The sequence below is a fragment of the Labeo rohita genome, chromosome 21, assembly GCF_022985175.1.
Source record: "Labeo rohita strain BAU-BD-2019 chromosome 21, IGBB_LRoh.1.0, whole genome shotgun sequence".
Lineage (NCBI taxonomy): Eukaryota > Metazoa > Chordata > Actinopteri > Cypriniformes > Cyprinidae > Labeo > Labeo rohita.
In genome coordinates this window covers 19,692,826-19,713,408 of record NC_066889.1, presented here as the reverse complement: position 1 = coordinate 19,713,408, position 20,583 = coordinate 19,692,826, and the positions used below count along the sequence as shown (strand labels likewise).

General features: G+C 34.3%; 2 protein-coding genes and 1 long non-coding RNA gene across 4 annotated transcripts; 1 reads left to right on the top strand and 2 right to left on the bottom strand.

The window, feature by feature from the left end:
- Positions 1 to 274: 274 nt before the first annotated feature.
- On the bottom strand, positions 275 to 8,484 carry LOC127153059 (dynein axonemal intermediate chain 1-like). The gene is made up of 14 exons (XM_051094030.1): positions 8,405 to 8,484; positions 6,966 to 7,040; positions 6,715 to 6,831; positions 6,538 to 6,625; positions 6,336 to 6,453; positions 6,196 to 6,239; positions 5,869 to 6,116; positions 5,492 to 5,581; positions 5,326 to 5,407; positions 3,963 to 4,039; positions 2,712 to 2,857; positions 2,447 to 2,552; positions 2,099 to 2,281; positions 275 to 567 (listed from the first exon to the last, which is right to left on the bottom strand). The coding sequence occupies exons 1-14, from the start codon at positions 8,450 to 8,452 to the stop codon at positions 487 to 489; spliced, it is 1,503 nt and encodes a 500-aa protein (XP_050949987.1). The 5' UTR covers positions 8,453 to 8,484; the 3' UTR covers positions 275 to 486.
- A 24-nt stretch (positions 8,485 to 8,508) lies between these two features.
- Positions 8,509 to 9,245, top strand: LOC127153061 (uncharacterized). Its single transcript, XR_007825171.1, has 3 exons — positions 8,509 to 8,576; positions 8,997 to 9,047; positions 9,133 to 9,245. It is a non-coding gene; the product is annotated as an uncharacterized LOC127153061 (long non-coding RNA).
- Positions 9,246 to 10,563: 1,318 nt separating this feature from the next.
- On the bottom strand, positions 10,564 to 19,342 carry wdr5 (WD repeat domain 5). Of its 2 annotated transcripts, none has more exons than XM_051094032.1 (14): positions 19,134 to 19,342; positions 16,953 to 17,083; positions 16,692 to 16,800; positions 15,429 to 15,502; positions 15,249 to 15,338; positions 15,068 to 15,157; positions 14,905 to 14,988; positions 14,737 to 14,792; positions 14,595 to 14,641; positions 14,315 to 14,390; positions 14,169 to 14,202; positions 14,004 to 14,078; positions 13,496 to 13,583; positions 10,564 to 12,207 (listed from the first exon to the last, which is right to left on the bottom strand). In XM_051094032.1, the coding sequence occupies exons 2-14, from the start codon at positions 17,031 to 17,033 to the stop codon at positions 12,107 to 12,109; spliced, it is 1,005 nt and encodes a 334-aa protein (XP_050949989.1). In that variant the 5' UTR covers positions 17,034 to 17,083; positions 19,134 to 19,342; the 3' UTR covers positions 10,564 to 12,106. The 2 variants fall into 2 exon arrangements, with proteins under 2 accessions (XP_050949989.1, XP_050949988.1); XM_051094031.1 differs by having other exon boundaries at positions 16,953 to 17,087; positions 19,134 to 19,341.
- Positions 19,343 to 20,583: the final 1,241 nt, after the last annotated feature.

The following is a 20,583-nucleotide window of genomic DNA, read 5'->3' as shown; positions in this document are numbered from 1 at the left end:
AGGTGTGAGTTCGGTTATTGAATACGGTTGTCACACCCGTAAATAACCGTTTTGTGTGTGAACGCAACCGTATTAAGGACTCAAATACGGTATTGACAGCCTTATTTGCTGCTGTGTGAACGTGGCCTTAAAACAGCCCAATTCCGCGGGAAAACCACGGACTTGGCGACACTTATGTTCCAAGGTTGAACGAAGGAACTACATGAGGGTGAGTAGGTGAAAACAAATAAAAGGTCAAGTAGTGCAAGAACAGAACTGTCTTAAAGAGGAATTTTAATGTTTTATTGTGTTGGCTTAGACAGTAATGTTTAATAAATACATTGAAATATCCATTCGAAGTCTATTTTTAACGCAAAAAAATAGTGCATTACTTATAGGCTACGCTCACATTTCTAGTCAATAAATAATAAAATATTTTCATTTTCTAAATGTTTAGGGGTTTTTTCGTGGTCTTCATGTGCTTCAGTTCTGCTGGTTGTTCTAAGGCTATCGCAGTAAGATCAACAGTTGCTCCATCTTTGCTTTTTCCACCTCTGGGCTCATCTGCAACTCCTGACCCTTCTTGTCCTGTGAAGTCAAAGAAAGAAATGAAAAAAGGACTAAATGAATTAGCTGCTGGTACCACAATCAATCAAAAACACTTCTCATTTAAATGTTTCTATCTTGACCGGTGAAGGTAATGAGAGAGGTGTTAGAGACTTGCTCCAATCTTGCATGACATTTGTCTGATGCGATTACAGTGGCACATTACAGTGGATCATTGAGGGAGAATAATCAAAGATCACTACTGGTTATCCCTACTGGTTACTGACCATGCAGCTGTAATGACCTAAACCAGACCAGCTAGACTTTCCGGCAGAGATGTTCACATGCTCTAATTAAACACTCTTCTTTTCCTGTCAATCATTAGGAAACATTTTATGGATTTATGAGTCTATTAATCACTGTCAGAACATCTGCTGAATTTGCTCAGCAGAATGCTAATGTTCAGATATCCACAGAGGGATCTTCAGTGAACTCCAATAAGTAGCTCAAAGTTTAGGGCTATTCATAGAATCAATCAAATCCTAACCAGGGAGGGCCATTAGGGAAATACAGTTGAGGTCAAAAGTTTACATACATCTTGCAGAATCTGCAAAATGTTAATTATTTTAGCAAAATAAGAGGGATCATACAAAATGCATGTTATTTTTGATTTAGTACTGACCTGAATAAGATATTTCACATAAAAGATGTTTACATATAGTCCACGAGAGAAAATAATAGTTGGATTTATTAAAATAACCCCATCCAAAAGTTTACATACACTTGATTCTTAATACTGTGTTGTTATCTAATGATCCACAGCTGTGTTTTTTGTTTAGTGATACTTGTTAATGAGTCCCCTGTTTGTCCTTAACAGTTAAACTGCCCATTTTTCTTAAGAAAAATCCTTCAGGTCCCACAAATTCTTTGGTTTTTCAGCATTTTTGTGTATTTGAGCCCGTTCCAACAATGACTGTATGATTTTAAAATCCAACTTTTTGCACTGAGGACAACTGAGAGACTGCAACTGAGGCAACTATTACAGAAGGTTCAAATGCTCACTGATGCTTCAGAAGGAAACACCCCTGGCTCTTAACGCATTGTGTTTCCTTCTGGAGCATCATTGAGCATTTGAACCTTCTGTAATAGTTGCAACCGTGTCCCTCAGTTGTCCTCAGTGTGAAAAGATGGATCTCAAAATCATACAGCCATTGTTGGAACGGGTTCAAATACACAAAAATTCTTAAAAACCAAGTACTTTGTAGGACCTGAAGGATTTTTCTAAAGAACAACAGGACAAACTGTTCAGGACAAACAAGGGACTATAACTTAACAAAAAAACAGCTGTGGATCATTCAGGTAACAACACAGTATTAAGAATCAAGCGTAATGAACATTTTGCAGATTGTGCAAGGTGTATGTAAACTTTTGACCTCAACTGTACATGTGCTATAAATTACTATTTTGAGTAATATTCACATCATGTGACTTTGCAGCAGTCACAAAGATACAGATACAGCAATTCATGTAGCACAGCACTGATTAAGAATGTGATTTCATTCTCATTTCTTACCTTAGGCGTCTTGCGGAGGTTGGGAGAGAGCTTGAGGCTGGTCAAATGGCCATGGCCGTCACCCACGATGATGATGGGATGGACAGGGTTGAATTGAATTTTAAAGAGCTTGGTCTTCCTGGACACCACTTTTTGCTGGCACAGAGCCTCATATTTGTTGATGCTGAGGTCAAACACGTGAACCTGAGAGAGGAGCAAGCAGTTTTAGTCTTCGCATTAATCTACATTGCATGAGTTTATGGTTTGATATTTTGTTATTATTAGACAAAATAGAAATTGTCTTAGTCTTTGCAGAAGTTGTGGATTTTACTATTGTGTATCTACAGAGGAGTCGGTTGTGCTGTTTACCTTTCCTTCAGTGGTGACAGCAGCAAAGACAGTGGAGGAATATGGAGCCCAGGCCACATCTGTCACCGCAGCTCCAATTTCCAATTCAAATGTGAACATGGGAAACCTGTGAGAGACATGTATTGTTACTCGTATAAACTACTATTCAGTCTAAATGAAGCTCTAACAGAAACTAGTTTCTGAAAGAACAAGTAACAAGGTAGTATTTTTAGAGGTTGGCAAAGGCTGCAGTAGACATAGTGCTGCAAGAAAACAGTGCTCATACTTCATAGTTTGATCCCAAATTTTGACCATACAGTCCCAGCTGCAGGAGATGAAGACGTCAGGATGGAAGGGATTCCACCTCACACAACTCACACCCATGAAATGGGCATCATATGTCTCCACAAACCTATTATAGAGTTTGGAGCCCTGTGAAACACAAACTCATTATTGGTTAAATTACCATTACAACACTCTTGCTCCTGTTATACTGCTTAACTATCCACTGGTGGTTATGAATAACATTTGCAGAGATCAACACCATTTTTCTTGTTGTATAAATCCTGCAGCATCTGTTTATCTTTAAGGGCTGTTGCCTTAACATGACGCAAACATGCTTATTGCTAGAGCTGTAGAAGTGAAAGATGTTGGTGTTTGCATGCAATGTTTGTCATTTAGAACAAAACGAGACATACAAAGCAAAGTACAGCATACAGATGAGAGACGAAACTGTCTGGTCTGTCAAAATGAAGAGTTTGAACGCTAGTCTACACCTGGCTGAAAAATATAAAGAAGGAAAGACAGAGACGGAATGTAGAGCAGGATGTTTACAGGGCATTTGTTAATTGAAATATATAGATTAAAAAAAAAAGTTTGGTTGATTGGCCTTGGTTTAAATAATCATCTTGCCTGTGATGGTTTTAGAGGGTTTGCACTTACGTCACGGTTTGGTCAGTTACCCAGATGTGCGGCCATACTGGCGATACTTGGATGTAAGCAACAGCATGGATTGCATGGTTTATGTACTACTGAATACGTGTTCAGCTAATTTATGCTGTCTAAACCACGGAAAAAAAAACGTGGAAGCTGCTAAATCATATAGAGAAGGACTTGGTAAGCAGAAAAGGACACAATATTTTGACAAACTAAAGTTAATTAGGTGGTAAAGATACACACGAGCAGTATTAATTAAGCTGTTAGCCTAATATTTCACCTACCTGACTGGAAGGGATAAGAACAAACATGTTATCAAGATTCTTGCCCTAGAAATGCTGGTTCAGTTTGGCAAACTACAAAAAGACAGTTTTTTGCACTCTTCTCCTTGATTTGTTATAACTTTTGGAAGTCTATAGTACTCTAAATGTTTTTCCCGGTTTGACCGATTAGTACAGCCCAAAACATCACAATAACTGACCATTTTCAGCAGCAATAATCAGCAAAATATGCAAGTTTTGTTCAGCTCATTGGCATTGTTTACATTCAGTGCCACCACTATAGCCGATGACGCATCATGAAAACACTCAATATGACTCACCTTGTGAATCTTTCCATACTCCGTGCCAACAAGAAAATTTGAGTCCTTTTGTTTGTGAAAGTCCAGGGACGTTCCAACTACACCCATAATGAAAATGTCTTCAGTGAGTATGACAATACATTAATGCATGCAATTTTTTTTTTACATCATTAGTACACTTATTCAGTTTGACATTATCCTTCTGTTCTGTGTGATTTCTAAAAAACTGAACATAATTGGAACTGATAAGAAGATCCTTTAAAAAACTCATTTAACAAAACATTTACTAAAAGTCCACATTCTTTTTATGGTGAAACTGAATTATCATTAAACCTCAACAGGTAATCTATGAATAAAACACTGTCATGGACAGCTTAATGCACCAGCTTTAGCAAAATCACATTTATGTCGGTATTACACTACCAGTCAAAAGTTTTTGGACAGTAAGTTTTTAATGTTTTTTTAATTCTCTTCTGCTATCTAAAATACACAAAATCAGTAATATTGTGAAATATTTTTACTATTTAAAATAACTGCTTTCTATTTGAATATATTTTAAAATGTAATTTATTCCTGTGATCAAAGCACATTTTTTTCAGGATTCTTTACTGAATAGAAAGATGCAAAGATCAGCATTTATCTGAAAATAAAAACCTTTTGTAACGTTATACAATATACTACTCAAAAGCTTGGAGTCAGTATTTTTTATATATTTATTTATTTTAGATATTACTACTTTTATTTATCAAGGGTGCTTTAAATTGATCAAAAGTGATGATAAAGACATAATGTTACAAAAGATTTCTATTTAAGATAAATGTTGTTCTTCTGAACATTCTATTCATCAAAGAAACCTGAAAGTTTCTTTTCAGCATAATAATAATAAATGTTTTTTGAGCAGCAAATCAGAATATCAGAATGCTTTCTGAAGGATCATGTGACTGGAGTAATGATGCAAAAAAATCAGCTTTGAAATCACAGGAATCAATAATATTTTGAAGTATATTTAAATAGAAAACAGTTATATTAAATAGTAAAAAAAAAAAAAGAGACTTTTTTTTTTTTTAAATACACTTACTGTCCAAAACCTTTTGACTGGTAGCGTATGTACAGGAAAGATGGGTAAAGTTGTTTTATTATTGAATTACTGATGATTTCTGTGTCTGTGATTACATTGTCTATACTACATTGTGAATATAGTCACAGCTGAATGGCCCTTGTCCTTATACTAAAAGAAAACCCCAATCACATCATCACTGCATGTTTTTATAAACATCATTGTGTTCATATTGGCTGTGCGTTATTAAATACTTTCAATATTACTTTTAATATTTTAGTATTACATACTTATAATTACTGACCAGGCTGGTAAGGTGGTTCATACCTGTGAAAAAGACATCCTTACGGTCATCAGGAATTGTGTCTGGGACTGGGAGCTTGATCATGTCTGTGAAGACTAGTTCATGCTAAAAACCAAATGACTGGCATCAATCAACCTCATACAGTAATGACTTGCTTTAGAGTCAACATTTAGACATTTCCTTCCGTACCTTTACCAGAGTCCAAGACACCACTCGTCCATCGGCAGACACAGAGATGAAGTTGTGATTACTGTCCAGATCATCTTTCTGCCACTTTACCTGTAATGAAGACAGCCAAGACTTTCTTATCAACCAAGCGTCACAAAAACTACATCCTACAATACTGAGAAAGAACCGAGAAGTACACTACCATTCAAAAGTTAAAATTTGGTTGTGTACTGCACATTTTGGTAAATATGTAGACATAGTACTGCAATTACTGCATATTACAAAACTAGTAAGAGCAGAATGGTACTAATTCTAAACACTGTATATATCATACTATAGGTAATGAAGGTTTACCATTATTGTTTTAATTAACTCCATGGTCACATCTTCATCCATACCTGCATCACAGCGCCTTTATGTTTACCAGGGCTGGCTCTGCTGTTATAAATGGGCTGATCAGTCTTTTTCTTCAGGTTGTACACTGCAACACAGCCGTCATACAATCCCACAGCCACCAGGTGGGACAGATGTTCATGGATGTCTATACACATTACGCCTGAGGCTGTGCTAAAGATGAATTCTGGGTAATTGGGGTTCCTCAGAGTGTAAAAGAGAACCATGCCACCCCCCTGTTGAGTGAATTTATCTAAAAGGAAAGATGAAACTCATTTCAGAGTCATTAAACTTTCAAATAAGCGGGTGGATATGGTAAATAGTAAACGTACGTGACCCAAGACCAACAGCAAACAAATCATTGTGTTTGTGATCCCTAGAAATAACCAAATACAATTATGTACTGAAAGAAGTGTTTTTTTATTTAACTCAAAAACGGCTGTTTGTTTTTTAAATACTGTGTGAACCTCACCAGCAGAGGGCAGTCACAGACAGACTTTTGGCTTCTGCATACTCGAATTTCCACAGGGGGAGAAGAGTGCCCTTCTCTCCTCTAAATTCATCTGAGGGATCTTCAAAGTACTTCAAATCTGAGTATGGATATAAAGACATGTATATAAAAAAAGGCAAGCTCTTTTTTTTAACAGCAGTGAAAAATGATTTCTTATAATTACCATATAAAAAGTCTGCATGCACATTGTGATACACCTCACCCTCCATGTTTCTGGCCATCTCAGCCAGATGGGATAAATCATACATATCCTGTAAGCGCAAGAGTTTTAATTCGTTATAAAACATAAGTCATTTTCTAGATGGAAGTGTATGTTGGCCTACTTTGTTACAAATACCACCTTAATTTGTGAATCATCTGTTTCTTCTTCATCCTCTAGGGCTTCTTTTTCAGACTGACTGCTTGATTTGATTACCCGGCTCTTAATTTCTTTCTCATAGTAATCATAGATTTCCGACTGCAGAAAGAGCAGGGCATGCTAATATTATGTGTCCATATTCACCGTAGTACAAGCACAGTTCTATTCTACTGCAGGTCTAACACAAAAAGCTGATCAAAATCATTCACTAGCAAATTAAAAGATGTTCTTACCTGACTCGCTGTAGCGCCGAAGTTGGTGAACTTGGTGGACTTTTGTGGACGTGGGCTGGTTTGAGTTGCTTTATCCTGCAAAACATCATTAAAAAAAGACAAATAGTAATGTACTGTAATAGTGAATAGTTATATAAGTAACCCATAGGGCCAAGACTCTTCCCCTGCTAAAGAGAATATTCAATCCCAGCTTCCAGATATAACTGATGTGTAATGATGTGTGTTGTCACTGTTTCATTTTCTGTTGATAGAAATGAGATGATAATACGTAATATTATAGTAAATAAGTTATATGAATATACAGGTGATATGGCACTGGTTATCAGGTTCAATTTTCTGCTTTTTCACATCCGTAGCAAGCATTTTGATAGGAAAGGATGATGAATATGAAAAAAAAAAGGAAAAGACGCATACGAAAATTTTGGACTCAGCGTGCAATGACCTTCATACAATACCAGTCAAAATTTTTGAACAGCAAGATTTTTATTTCTTATTTCTGCTCACCAAGCCTGCATGTCTTTGGTCCTAAGTACAGCAAAACAATGTTAATCTTTACTATTTAAAATAACTGTTTTCTATTTGAATATATTTTAAAATTTAATTTATTCCTGTGATTTCAAAGCTGAATTTTAAGCATCATTACTCCAGTCACATGATCCTTTAGAGATCATTCTAATATTGTGATTTGCTGCTCAAAAACATTTATTATGATTAAGTTGAAAACAGCTAAGTAGATTTTTTTATGTTTCTTTGATGAATAGAAAGTTCAGTAGAACAGCATTTATCTGAAATAAAAATCTTTTGTCACACAATAAATGTCTTTATCATTACTTTTGGTCAATTTAAAGCACCCTTGCTAAACAAAAGTATTAATTCTATAATTTCTTTCACAAAAATAAATAAATTAAAAAAAAAAAAAAAAGATACTTAACTCCAAGCTTTTGAATGGTGCAGTGTACAGTTATACTGTTATGATGTACTGTAATCTTACAAATGCTTTTTATTTCATGTGACACTGAACACTGGAGTAATGAAGAAAATGTAGGTCTGATCACAGAAATAAATTTCATTTCAAAGTATATTCAAATAGAAATCAGTTATTGTAAACAGTAAAAATATTTGACATTATTACTGTTTTTGCTGTATTTTGGATCACTAAATGCAGGCTGAGCAGAAAAATCTTCCTGTTCAAAAACTTTTGACTGGTAGTGAACAAAGAGAGTCTCAGAATAATAATAAACAATACATAAGTTAGTGGATCATTTGTGTAAACAAAGTTAATAATTATGTTGGCTTGAGAGAGTCATGACTCTTCAACTGTCAAAAACTGTCAAAAATTCCAATCAAAACAGACACACTATCTCTTCTCAAACCAACAAAAACTCTGTTTATAAACTTTTCTCATCTAGTTTGCTTACCCTATACTATCGTTATCATACCTCTTTAGATTTTACCGTCTCAACTTTGCTTTCATCTTCTGTAGACATGTTTTGCTTTCAGCTGCTCGCGTCTTGGAAACTGACGTGACGTCAATGCGCAATTGCGCATGCGCATGAGATGATCCAGACCTGTGGCTCAAGAACTGTAGAGCAGTCCTTTTGTATTATGACAGTAAGTTAACCTCTGCTAATTTGTTTAACTATTTTGTTTAACTTGAATACTGAAGTGGTAGGGTAAATGATGAAGTTGTGTTTGCATTTATCTTGAGGCGGGGCTTCGTTGTGAATCTTCGAATCGGTTCTTTTGAATAGTTCGAATGGTACTGTACACGTCGTGTTTCAGTTACGCAGTTCATCGAGAGATTTCATATCTGTATGAAAGAAATAAAGCTGAGACATAGCACCGTTTTGAAATTCAGTTAAACTGTCTCAAAGTAATGCCCATATGGCAGAAATCGACCCACCTAAGTTTGATTACATTGTGTTTTAGTTTAGTAGATATTAGATAAAATATTAAACAAACGTGTTTTGTGTAAGAAGTTCACCTTTGGTCTTTGTTGATCTGTACATTTTTGTCTTTTCATGTTAACAGACATGAGAGAGGAACTTGAGCAGTTTTGCGATGACATCAAGCAATACTCAGGTGAAGTAACATTTTCTGCATTATTAGAATCGCAATATTATTCTTTAGATGTTTTATTTATTTTTCTCATGTTGTTAATCTATAGTACACAATAGCCTACTTTCACTGAGGTTTGCAGAAATAATGAGGATGTACAACCAGGAACTGTTATGTTGCAGGCAGTGAGTAGAGAACGAATACAAAGATGGTGAGTGAACACACTTATTAACACACCAAGAAAAAAAATTGTTTTGTTTTGTTTTGTACTGTCCACAGTTTTTTTATTTATTTATTTATTTTTGTATAATACTTATGTAGCCAATTGAATTTAGGTTAAAAACAGGGAAAAGGTCCTGTAATTTTTTTAGTGAGAATTTTTATAGTAAACCTATTATGTTGCCAATTAATCATATATAATATATTCCTGTGATGAATTTTCAGCATCCATTTATTTCAGTGTCATGCGATTTTTTTTTCATTATAGTATGCTGTAGCATTTATTTAACATTTTTTGTAAAAATGTAGAAGTCTTTACTTTAACTTTTAATGAGTTTAATGCATCCTTGCTGAAAAACAGTATTAAAAAAATATATATACGTTTGTATTGAACAATTATTGAGCAATAGATTTTGTGTGACAATAAATCATACAAGTCGTTTATTTTGATTTAAAATCTTATGAATGTATGAGGTGGCAAGGGGGGCTTTTACCCCACATGACACACAGCATTGATATAAATACATTGCTAAAGTGAGTGTTTTGAACATTATTAAACATTACTAAATTAATCATTAAAAAAACATTATTTTAGCTAAAGTTTGTACTATTTTCCACCTGTTCATTAAAATGTTAATATAATTTTTTTTTTTTTCATTAAAATATGTTTTTGTATATGTTTTAATGTTTAAAATATTTTTTTTTTCAAATACAGAAACAAAATAATTTTAAAAAGATTTTGAAAGCATTGAAGGAGATCCACAATATTTAATATAGCTGTACAGTAGTAACATCAAATGATATTTTATTATACTATACGATTAATATCATGTTTTTAAATATGATGGTTTCATTTTAAACATGATGATTATCTCTAAGATGGACGCCCAACATAATATATGATATTTACCATCTGGATATAACCACGTCATGTCAACAAATGGAAAAATCAGCCATCTATTAATTATCATGTTAATCATTGAGACTTTTAGCCCCGCTGTACCCTATATATTGATTATATATTATACATATGATTCAATTACATTGTATGATTATATTTACATAGTAAGCTACCCCAATCTGCCCAAGCAAAATGTTGTAGTAAGTACAGCTAAACAAAACAGTAAATTGTATTGTAGTTTATAGCTTGAGAAATTACACTTCGAAAGAAGACAAAGAATATATTCACCTTATTTCATTTTATAATCACACACAAAAAAACTACTATAAATATCTATACCAATATGTCTAAACAGCATTGTTTTCCTTAAGCACAGTAATATGTTTACTTTATCAGTTGTAGAGATGACATTGTGCTGGATACAGGTAAAAAAATTCTTTATTGAGTCACAGGTCATGTCCAAAGTGACTAAATGCAATACAGATAGAATTCCTCATGCGGCCCTTGTCATCACTGCAGTGCACTGGAAATCCGGCCAAGAACAAAGGAACAGAGAGAGTCCAGATGCAGAGGATGGGTTAATGCCAAACCATCATCCACATTGAGCAGGAAAAATAAAACACTCTTAAAGTACTATCACCTACTGGAGACACAGTTAATAAGACCACAGAACAGAGGTAAACATATCAAAGAACAGAGAAGCTGCAAGTATGTACAAAGTGTCAGATACAGAAACATCTCAAGGCTCTAAATACATCCAGTCTGCTTTTGGTCACGAGATAGAAGGTTATGGCATATTCACTTCACAGCAACGCTCCTCCTTGCATAAGTTGTGTCATTAAAACCACATAACGATAATTAAAAACTGAATGTGTGGTACCAGATAAGAATAGTTGTTTCAGAATGAACATCTGTAGATTGTGTAATTGAAGTCTACTAGAAACCTTTCCTTTTAACTGCTCTGACCAATCAACTGCTCCATCCCGATATATTGTAGTTTTATTTATACGTAAGCACCAAAACTGATATGAACAGATGTGTTACAGGTAGTTACAGCTGTGGGAATAAAGTGAGCTTTTGGCATACGTTATGTTTGCAACTGCTATAAGCTTTCATAACAAAAAGAGTAAGTTTTATTGTTAGCACTGCCTAGACAACATTGAGCCACTTGAAAGCCACTGAAAACCATAAAGTCTGACAACTAGCTTAGCGACTATAACACAATGAATTGTTTTAATTGCAGATTTAACAATTGCATTTTTGTGCTGTACAGAAATAAACATGAAACAGTGGATGTTCAGAACATCCTTCTGCCAGACAACACATTTCATACATGGAGGTTCGATTTGACATTGGTAAGTCTTTGAGGCGTTGACAGCTGAAACCTCTTGTCGGCAAAAGAATGGAGTGAAGCTGCAAACTGTTCGTATAAATGCCACAAATACAGGCAGAGAAATGTAATACTCCAAAGATTTGTTAAAATGGCCACTTATAATGTGTCCAAGGCGTTCTGCTGGCTTCAGAAAGTGTGCAAACCACTGACAGACAGATAAGTGTCATTCTACAAAACTTACAGGAAAAAAAACTAAACAAAAAGACAGGAACGCTCTCTTTGTCCTAATAGGTCTGTGGAGTTCAAACAAAGCTGCCTAGATTTACAGACTGGTTAAAGTTTTGCTGAATGCTTAAACTGAAGAACGAGAGCTGGTGGCAAGGCAGAGAAAAAGTGACTGCTTTAGTGCACGAGCGGAGAGAGGCGTGCTGTGTTAGGAGAGGGTATGTCGGGCTAGGGCGCTTTCGCCGGTCCTCTTGCTGAGCCTTGATGTCAGTGTGAACGGCCTAGCGTGACCTTTCAAATGAAAAACAAAAAAGTCTCTCACCCCCCCCACAAACAAAATGAAAAGTACAAAATTAAAAAAAAAACAAAAAAAAAAAAAGAAGATAAAGTAAATAAGCTTGAGGCTTAGCAGTCGCTCTTCCAAAGTTTGATGGTTTTGTCGTTTTCTAGTGCTGCTGATGCGATGATGTTTTCTGTAGGATGACACGCGGTTGAGATCACCACATCTACAAATCAAAGAAACGGGATGAGATTATTTTCAAACAACAGTAGAAGGGCACTTCTATACACTTTTATACAGCTGAAGTCAAAAGTTTACATACACCTAAGCAGAATCTGTAAAATGTTCATTTTACCAAAATAATATATATTTTTCACATAAAAAACGTTTACATACAGTCCACAAGAGAAAATAGTAGTTGAATGATCCACAGCTTTTCCATGAGTCTCTTGTTTGTAGTTAGTTCTTAAGAAAATCCTTCAGGTCCCACAATTTCTTTTTTGTGTATTTGAACCCTTTCCAACAATGACTGTATGATTTTGAGGTCCATCTTTTCACACTGAGGACAACTGAGAGACTAACTATTACAGAAGGTTCAAATGCTCACTGATGCTTCAGAATGAAACAAAATGCATTAAGAGCCAGGGGGTGAAAACTTTTTAAATTTGAAGATTAGGGTAAATTTAACGTATTTTGTGTTTCGGGAAATACGCAAGTATCTTCTGTAGCTTCTGAAGGGCAGAACTAAATGAAAAAAATATATATTTAGGCAAAATAAGAAAAATGTACACATCTTCATTCTGTTCAAAAGTCTTCACCCCCCGGCTCTTAATGCATCTTGTTTCCTTCTGAAACATTAGTGAGTGTTTGAACCTTCTGTAATAGTTGCATGAGTCCCTCAGTTGTCCTCAGTGTAAAAAGCTGGATCTCACAATCATACAGTCATTGTTGGAAAGGGTTCAAATACACAAAACATGCTGAAAAACCATAGAATTTGTGGGACCTGAAGGATTTTTTTAAAGAACAGAGGCCAGTTTAATGTTCAGGACAAACAGAACCTCATGAACAACTATCACTAAACAAAAAAACAAAACAAACAAAAAAAAAAAAACATAGCAGTGAATCATTCAGAGAACAACACAGTATTAAGAATCAAGTGTATGTAAACTTTGGAACAGGGTCATTTTTATAAATTCAACTATTATTTTCTCTTGTGGACTATATGTAAACTATATCTTTTATGTGAAATATTTTACTCACGTCAGTACTAAAAAAAAAATAACATGCATTTTGTATGATCCCTCTTATTTTGGTAAAATAATTAACATTTTGCAGATTCTACAAGGTGTATGTAAACTTTTGACTCCAACTGTATATAGACAGAGTAAGAAAGAAAGAGATAGAGCGAGAGAGTGTGTGTGTGTGTGTGTGACTCCACTTAAGTGGAATTAGCAGAAAGTGTTTAAACTAGGGCTTAAGCATCTAGTTTCAAAATTCCAACTTCCTGATCCTACCTGTGTGCCCCTGTAGTTTCTGTACGATCTCCTTGGTCTGAAGGTTCCAGATATAGACCATGTTGTCCTCTGAGCCGGAGACAATCCACTAAAGAGAAAGCAAATCTTTAAAACCTTTCGATTTGGGCTGCGTTGATAAATCAGATTTTCCAAATGCATTGCGATTCTCTGGAGTCAATTCTCTAGGCTAGTTTTTAAATGCTTAAATGCTCACGAAGAGGAACAAGCAGCTTGTGTGTTAGGCTGAGGTATGTAAGTGGTTAAATGTACTTGCACCTAAGCTTTTATGCTTTTAGGTTCAAGTTCTAAAGCACGCACTGCCATCTGCTGTTAAAATCCAAGCTCAGAATTGTTTCAAGAGAGAATTTGCATAATCGGAGAATCGATGCACGAATAACAGTTGCAGCTCTATTTTCCACCAAAATGTGAAAAAAACAGTAAACTAAACTATTGTGTTTAGTGTGATGTGCTGCGCAGCTGATTAGTATATAGTGTAGTTCCAACATACCTTTCCACCAGTGACAGAGAAATTAGCAAATATGCAGTACTTTTCGTTTTTATGGCCGGTATATGTTTTCAAACACTAAAAGAGAGAAAATTATATTGTTATACACAGATTAAGCATTATTTTTATAAATTAAAATAATACCCCCAACTAAAAAAAAAACCTTACCTTTCCTTTGCTGTAGTCCCAAAGCTTCAAAGTGCTAAAACACAAAGGGAATGCAAGTGTCTTTTCAAAGGCCATGGATAAAAAGATTTTTTATTAAAGAATGAGCAGCATAAAAGACTTAAAATAATACGCAGTCTATGACTCACTTATCCAGAGTGGCAGCCAGGATGTATTTGCCATTGGGGGAGAACTTCACGAATGACACAGGTGGGTTGTCGTCATCTAATGAATATTTGCACATATATACATTATAATGCTGTTTATTCTTTTATTCTCTTTACTCTTATTAAGTATGTTGTAATTAAGTTGGCTTAATGTTATGCATGCTTTATAAAAACAAGTTTCACAAACACTTCAGAGGAACAAACTGTTGCTTCTGAAACAAGTCTGAACAAGTGCTTTTGTGTAAAAGACTGGTCAACTTACCGATGAGTGTTTTAAGGCACTGTCCTGATGCTGTGTCCCAGATACGGCTGTTTAAAATTCACATATAAGCATTAATATGAATCTAAATATGCTAAATATGAATCTGACATTTTAAATATTTTCAAAGCTAAAGTTCACTCACCAAAGTCCATCATAACTGCTGGACACAATCAATGAGCCATCTCTGTTGAAATGAACCTACAACAAAACAAGAAATATTTATAAATCAAAAAAGAAAAGATAAAATATATCACCCATTGTACACAGTTGTGATTATGATTATCTGGTCATTAAGTATAAAAGAACTCACCGCAGAGACAGGGTCTGAGTGTGCTGGCAGCGTCTTGAGACATTTGCCCGTTTTAACATCCCAAATCCTCACGCTCTCGTCAAACTGCCACGGAGATAATAATTAACATGTTTGCCTAAATTAACAAAATGGTGAAATAACAAATGATTGTGAATGGACTTACAGATCCAGAAACGATGAGGTTGGACTGGGGGTTGAAGTTACAGCAAAATACATAGTTGCTGTGACCCTTCAGTGTCTTTAAACACTTCCCCTGGTGATATAAAGAAACAGAATAGTTGAAAGCTCTATATATATAACTTTAATACTCAGAGGTTAAGCTTCGTCTTGTGCTGTTGACTTACAGAGCTCACATCCCAAATTTTCAGTGTCTTGTCATCGGAAGCTGAGACCAGAAGGTTGGAGTCAGAGGACCAGGCCACATCCGAGATGCCCTGCAGGTGAGGGAAAACCAGGTCACATTAGATACCTCATAAAGTAAAATCAGCACTATTCTTAAAAGATGGATCTTTTGTGGAACTCACAAGTTTGTGTCCAGATATCGTCTTTTCAAACTTGCCATCATATGCACCCCATATTTTGATCAGCTTATCAGCAGCTGGATAAAAGGAAGAAAAACAAAAAAAATTGTACAACTTTTTCACTACACAGCTACTGAGCTATATCAGTTTCCCAAGGAGGGTTTAAATTCTTTAAAAACTATTAAATCATAAAATGTTAAATTAAATAAAATACATACGTCTGCCATCAAAATAAAATTGAAATTGCCATATGGCATGCATGATTATCAAATTGCAAAAGGTTGCGATCTGAACTCATTACAACCACTCTATAAAATTTTTGTGGACAGAGGTTTTTAGCATTTTACAAGATTTGTAATGAAAAGCAGTTGCAAACCTTTTTCTTAACCAGTCAGAGACTTAAAGGACCGTGCAATTATTTTCTAAAATAAAAGCATGGAGGTTTAATGTTTTAAAGTTAATAATCTAGGACATTTTAGTATTCCAACTTGCAGTGTAAAATAATATTATTATAATAATTATAATTTTACACTCATGTGTAATCGTATTATTTCAAGAGAAATAATATAATATAAAAACTACTTGATTCTTATCACTGAAGGAGGTTTAAGTTGTGAGTGTGTTCTTTTTGACCAAATTCTGCAGGCCTATATATAAAAATACTATGGAAGTCAGTGGCTACCAACAACTGTTTGATTACAACAAAATTGCTTCTGTTATGTTTTGTGAAGAAATATTCATAAACATCAGTGTAAATGATCTTTAAAGCAATAGTTCACCCAAAAATGAAACTTGTAATAAGACTTGCTAATCTTCAAAACACAAATGAAGATATTTTTAATAAAACCTGAGAGATTTCAGTACTTCCATTAAAAGTCCAAGTATTTAATCCAAGCCTTATGAACAGATACAATAGCTTTATGCAATGAGCAGATTTAATTTAAGCTTTTGTTTACATCTAAACACACATACATAGAGCAAATGTGATATGCCCTAGATATTTGTGTTGATCATTTTTCAGATGAAAATAAAACCCTCAAATAGATCAGTTAAGTTGGGTTTCATTCCTGTAGGGTTTCACTAAAATAATCTTACTTTGTGTTTCGAAGAATAAAGTATTATAGCTTGGAACACCCTGAAGGTGAGTAAGTGACAATTTTCATTTTTTCCACTTTAAAACTCAAAAGGTATTTTACATTTTGGGAACCCCTGTTCTACATAACTACTTCTTATTAATATTAGTGCTGTACTACTACAAGTACTTACATGAGCTTGCGAGCCACTCCCCGCTCGGACTGAACTTGACAGAAGAGACTGCTTTTGTATGGCCAGCCAATGTGAATTTCAAGGTATAGTTTGGCTTCACTGGTGCTGACTGAGAAAAGACATTGTCATAGATCATTTTAGGTACATTTCTGTAGTAAGGCCGCTATACCACAAGTATATCCTGTGCACGATCTAAAAATCAATAAAAACAAGCAGCCAACAGTTCCAAACTGTGTCGCAGACGGGCGTTTCCAGTTTTACCTTGCTCTGGCTGGCGGAGGCAGCTGATGCCGGCTGTGTTTTAGTAGACTCTGTGTCTGGTTTCTTCTCCTCAGTTGCCATGGCGACCAAGTTGGAGAGAATGGGTTTACAGAAGCAAGTTCAACGTCAACCTGACTGTCCAAAAGAGAAGTACTTATGAGTATTTGTAATGCATTAGTCTTCTAAAAGGATGGAGGAATTCAGTTAGGTGTTCAGAAAGGCTGTAAGCTACGTGTAAAACTAAAGAGCATGGTTATTACATCATCTTTTCAATGTAAATATCACGCTAATACAGTTCTGCCCAAGTTTCTATTTTTAATTTAATTTTTGAATATACTCATTTTCATACACACTACCAGTCAAACGTTTTTGAACAGAGTTTTAATGTTTTTTTAAAGAAGTCTCTTCTGCTCACCCTCAGCCTGCATTTCTTTGAAAATACAGCAAAAACAGTACAATTTTGAAATATTTTTACTATTTGTTTTCTATTTTAATACATTTCAGAGTGTAATTTATTCCTGTGATCAAAGCTAAATTTTCAAGATCATTACTCTAGTCTTCAGTGTCACATGATCCTTTAAGAAATCATTTTAATTTGCCGATTTGCTGTTCAAGAAACATTTTTATTATTATTTTCAATATTTAAAACAGTTGTTTCCATTTTTTCAGGATTCTTTGATGAATAGAAAGATCCAAAGATCAGCATTTATCTGAAATATTTATCAAGGATGCTTTAAATTGATCAAAAGTGATAATAACGACATTTATGCTATAAAACATTTCTATTTCAGATAAATACTGTTCTTCTGAACTTTCTATTCATCACAGAAACCTGAAAAAAAAAAAATCTACTCAGCTGTTTCCAACATAATAATAATAATAAATGTTTTTTGAGCAGCAAATCAGAATATTAGAATGATTTCTGAAGGCTCATGTGACTGGAGTAATGATGCTTAAAATTCAGCTTTGAAATCACAGGAACAAATTACATTTTAAAATATATTCAAACAGAAAACGGTTATTTTAAATAGTAAAAATATTTCTAAATTTTACTGTTTTTGCTATACTTTGGATCAGATAAATGCATGCTTGATGCACAAAAGAGACTTCTTTAAAAAAAAAAAAAAAAAAACTTTTGACTGGTAGTGTACATAATAGCATTTTTGTTTACTTTGTACTGCCCTAATAAAGCTTTGTAATGTAATGTGGAGCATATGTAAATATGTTACAAAAAAGTAACTGAATTTATTTTACACGAACGTTTATATTCTTAAAATCATGTTCTTAATATAGTGTTTTGGCATTATTGTTTGTTTTGTAGCCTTTTGTGATAGTGAATGAGGTTTGTTTAGGTTTGCGAATCTACCCACTAACAAAAAGCATCCAGGTGCTCCAAGTAATTTGGTTTCCCATCATGCTCTGTACATTTGACTTATTCCCCATCATATTGTGTTAAGATGCCAAGACTTCAAGAAGCAACACTATAAAGCACCAAGGGTATGTAAAGAGATAAAGAAAGTAATTAGTGTAAATTACAATTATTTAATATAACAATAATAATAATAATAATAATAATAATAATAATTAAATGAACAAAAATCTATAATTTTACAATCTTTAAAATTCTGGATAGATTATGTAAATTGACAAGCACACCTGTACATGTGAACACACATACTTTGTACAAGCCACATAATCATGTAATATGTTACTAGCATACATATAAAATAACGAAACAGTTGCACTTATATAAAAATAATAATAAAGTCCAATAATACAGTTTCGTCTGCACAACATTCATGACAAAACTAACGGCAATGTGAAACTGACTGAAGTCTAAAACCATCTGAACAAACACCAAAGCTCAAATTTAGATGTCATTTACAGAGCTCGTGTGTGTGTCAGAGGAAGATCTGTAAAAACACCATTACTGTTAGCAGCTAGGCTATCACACAGACGCAGGGCCTCAGAGAACCGATAGATCACCTGCAACGCATTTCTCCGTGTAATTTACACATCTCCGTGTCTAAAGTCATGGTTTACCGCGATCGTTTCAGTCATCCGTCCTATCCCTAATACAGTAAACAAAGTACAAATTGATGGATCTCTTTTATCTGCACACATGCCTCCTCTCTCTCCCCATACATTCAGACAACAAAAGCAGCGAGTAAACTCACTCACCGGCGGCTGCTGAGGGGCTAATAAAAGCTGCTCTCGGCTTCTGGGATGAGTCCACTGTTGGGTTTGGATAAAGATTTGTTCATGAATCGCGCGACAGGCCGTTTTGATCATGCAATGAGTTACCGATCGTGCTGAATGTGATGGTGGATGAGCGCCTCTCCACCGCAGGCTCAGGCGGTAATGTGGCACTAACAACTACTGCGCATGTGCACATCTCAACGGCAGCCCAAGAGGGACATTTTTTCAAAAGCTGACATAAACTGTACTGTGCACCATGTGGCAATATCAGTTATTATAAGCTAGTGGCTTTCAGAAGCTCTTTTAGTTTTTGGTTACTTATTACTATGTAATTTTATTACATTTTTTTAATTTATTACCATATATTTCTGACCGTATTATTATCATTTTAAACATGTAGCTGCATTACCAATCAAAACGTTTTTGAACAGTAAGATTTTTAATGGTTTTCTTTTGTTTAAAGTTTGCTTCTGCTCACCAAGCCTGCATTTATTTGATCCAAATATTGTGAAATGTTTTTATTATTTAAAATGTCTGCTTTCTATTTGAATGTATTTTAAAACGTAATTTATTTCTGTGATCAAAGCTAAATTTTCAGCATCATTACTCCAGTCTTCAGTGTCACATGATCCTTCAGGAATCATTTTATTTAATATGTCCATTTGCTGTTTAAGAAACATTTATTATTGTTGTTGTTGTTGTTATTGTTTTCAACATAAAAAATAATAATAATAAATGTTTTTTGAGAAGCAAATATTAGAATGTTTTTTAAATTGATTTTAAAATATATTAAAATAGTTATTTAAAATAGTAAAAATATTTAAAAATTGTACTGTTTTTGCTGTGCTTTGGATCAAATAAATGCAGGCTTTGTGAGCAGAAGAGACTTCTGTAAAAAAAAACATTAAAAATCTTACTGTTAAAAAACGTTTGACTGGTAGTGTATATCGTCACCAGAGTTGGGTGTAACGCATTACACAGTAAAAATAGTTAAAAATAGACATGTCATGCTTTCTTTAGATATATTTCTTATGTCTATGTGACAAGCAGACAGTACAAGGAGACTGAGACAGCAGTTCAGGGAGACAGAGGCAGCAGAAAGCGCACCCCGCTTGTTTTCTTTATTTGACAAAAGCAAAAGGTCTTGTTGATATTCCAAGTGTATACAAATAAAAGTAAACTTTTTACAGTTTCAAATGATGTATTACACTTATCTGTATGTTAAAAATGATGGAACATTTTAAGTTTTTTTGCTGTTACCAGGAAAACAATTGATGTTGCTTTTATGTAATTTTTCAGTCAATATTAAATTACTGAAAGAACTGAGTTTCTTGCATTTTTAAGGTTTGATATCTTAAAAAGTAAATTAAACTTAACTTGAAAGTGATTAGTAACCTGATTTATTTTTAAATGCAGTAATATGCATATTATA

Excerpts from the sequence above, each read along its gene's own strand:
- LOC127153059 (XM_051094030.1), bottom strand. The coding sequence starts at position 8,452 with ATGTCTACAGAAGATGAAAGCAAAGTTGAGACGGTAAAATCTAAAGAG. Across the intron at positions 7,041-8,404 it reads AGACGGTAAAATCTAAAGAG|GATAAAGCAACTCAAACCAG; the intron begins GTATGATAACGA and ends GATGTTTTGCAG. Across the intron at positions 6,240-6,335 it reads TCTGTGACTGCCCTCTGCTG|GGATCACAAACACAATGATT; the intron begins GTGAGGTTCACA and ends GGTTATTTCTAG.
- wdr5 (XM_051094032.1), bottom strand. The coding sequence starts at position 17,033 with ATGGCAACTGAGGAGAAGAAACCAGACACAGAGTCTACTAAAACACAG. Across the intron at positions 14,989-15,067 it reads ACCTCATCGTTTCTGGATCT|TTTGACGAGAGCGTGAGGAT; the intron begins GTAAGTCCATTC and ends TCTCCGTGGCAG. Across the intron at positions 12,208-13,495 it reads GAAACTACAGGGGCACACAG|ATGTGGTGATCTCAACCGCG; the intron begins GTAGGATCAGGA and ends TTTGATTTGTAG.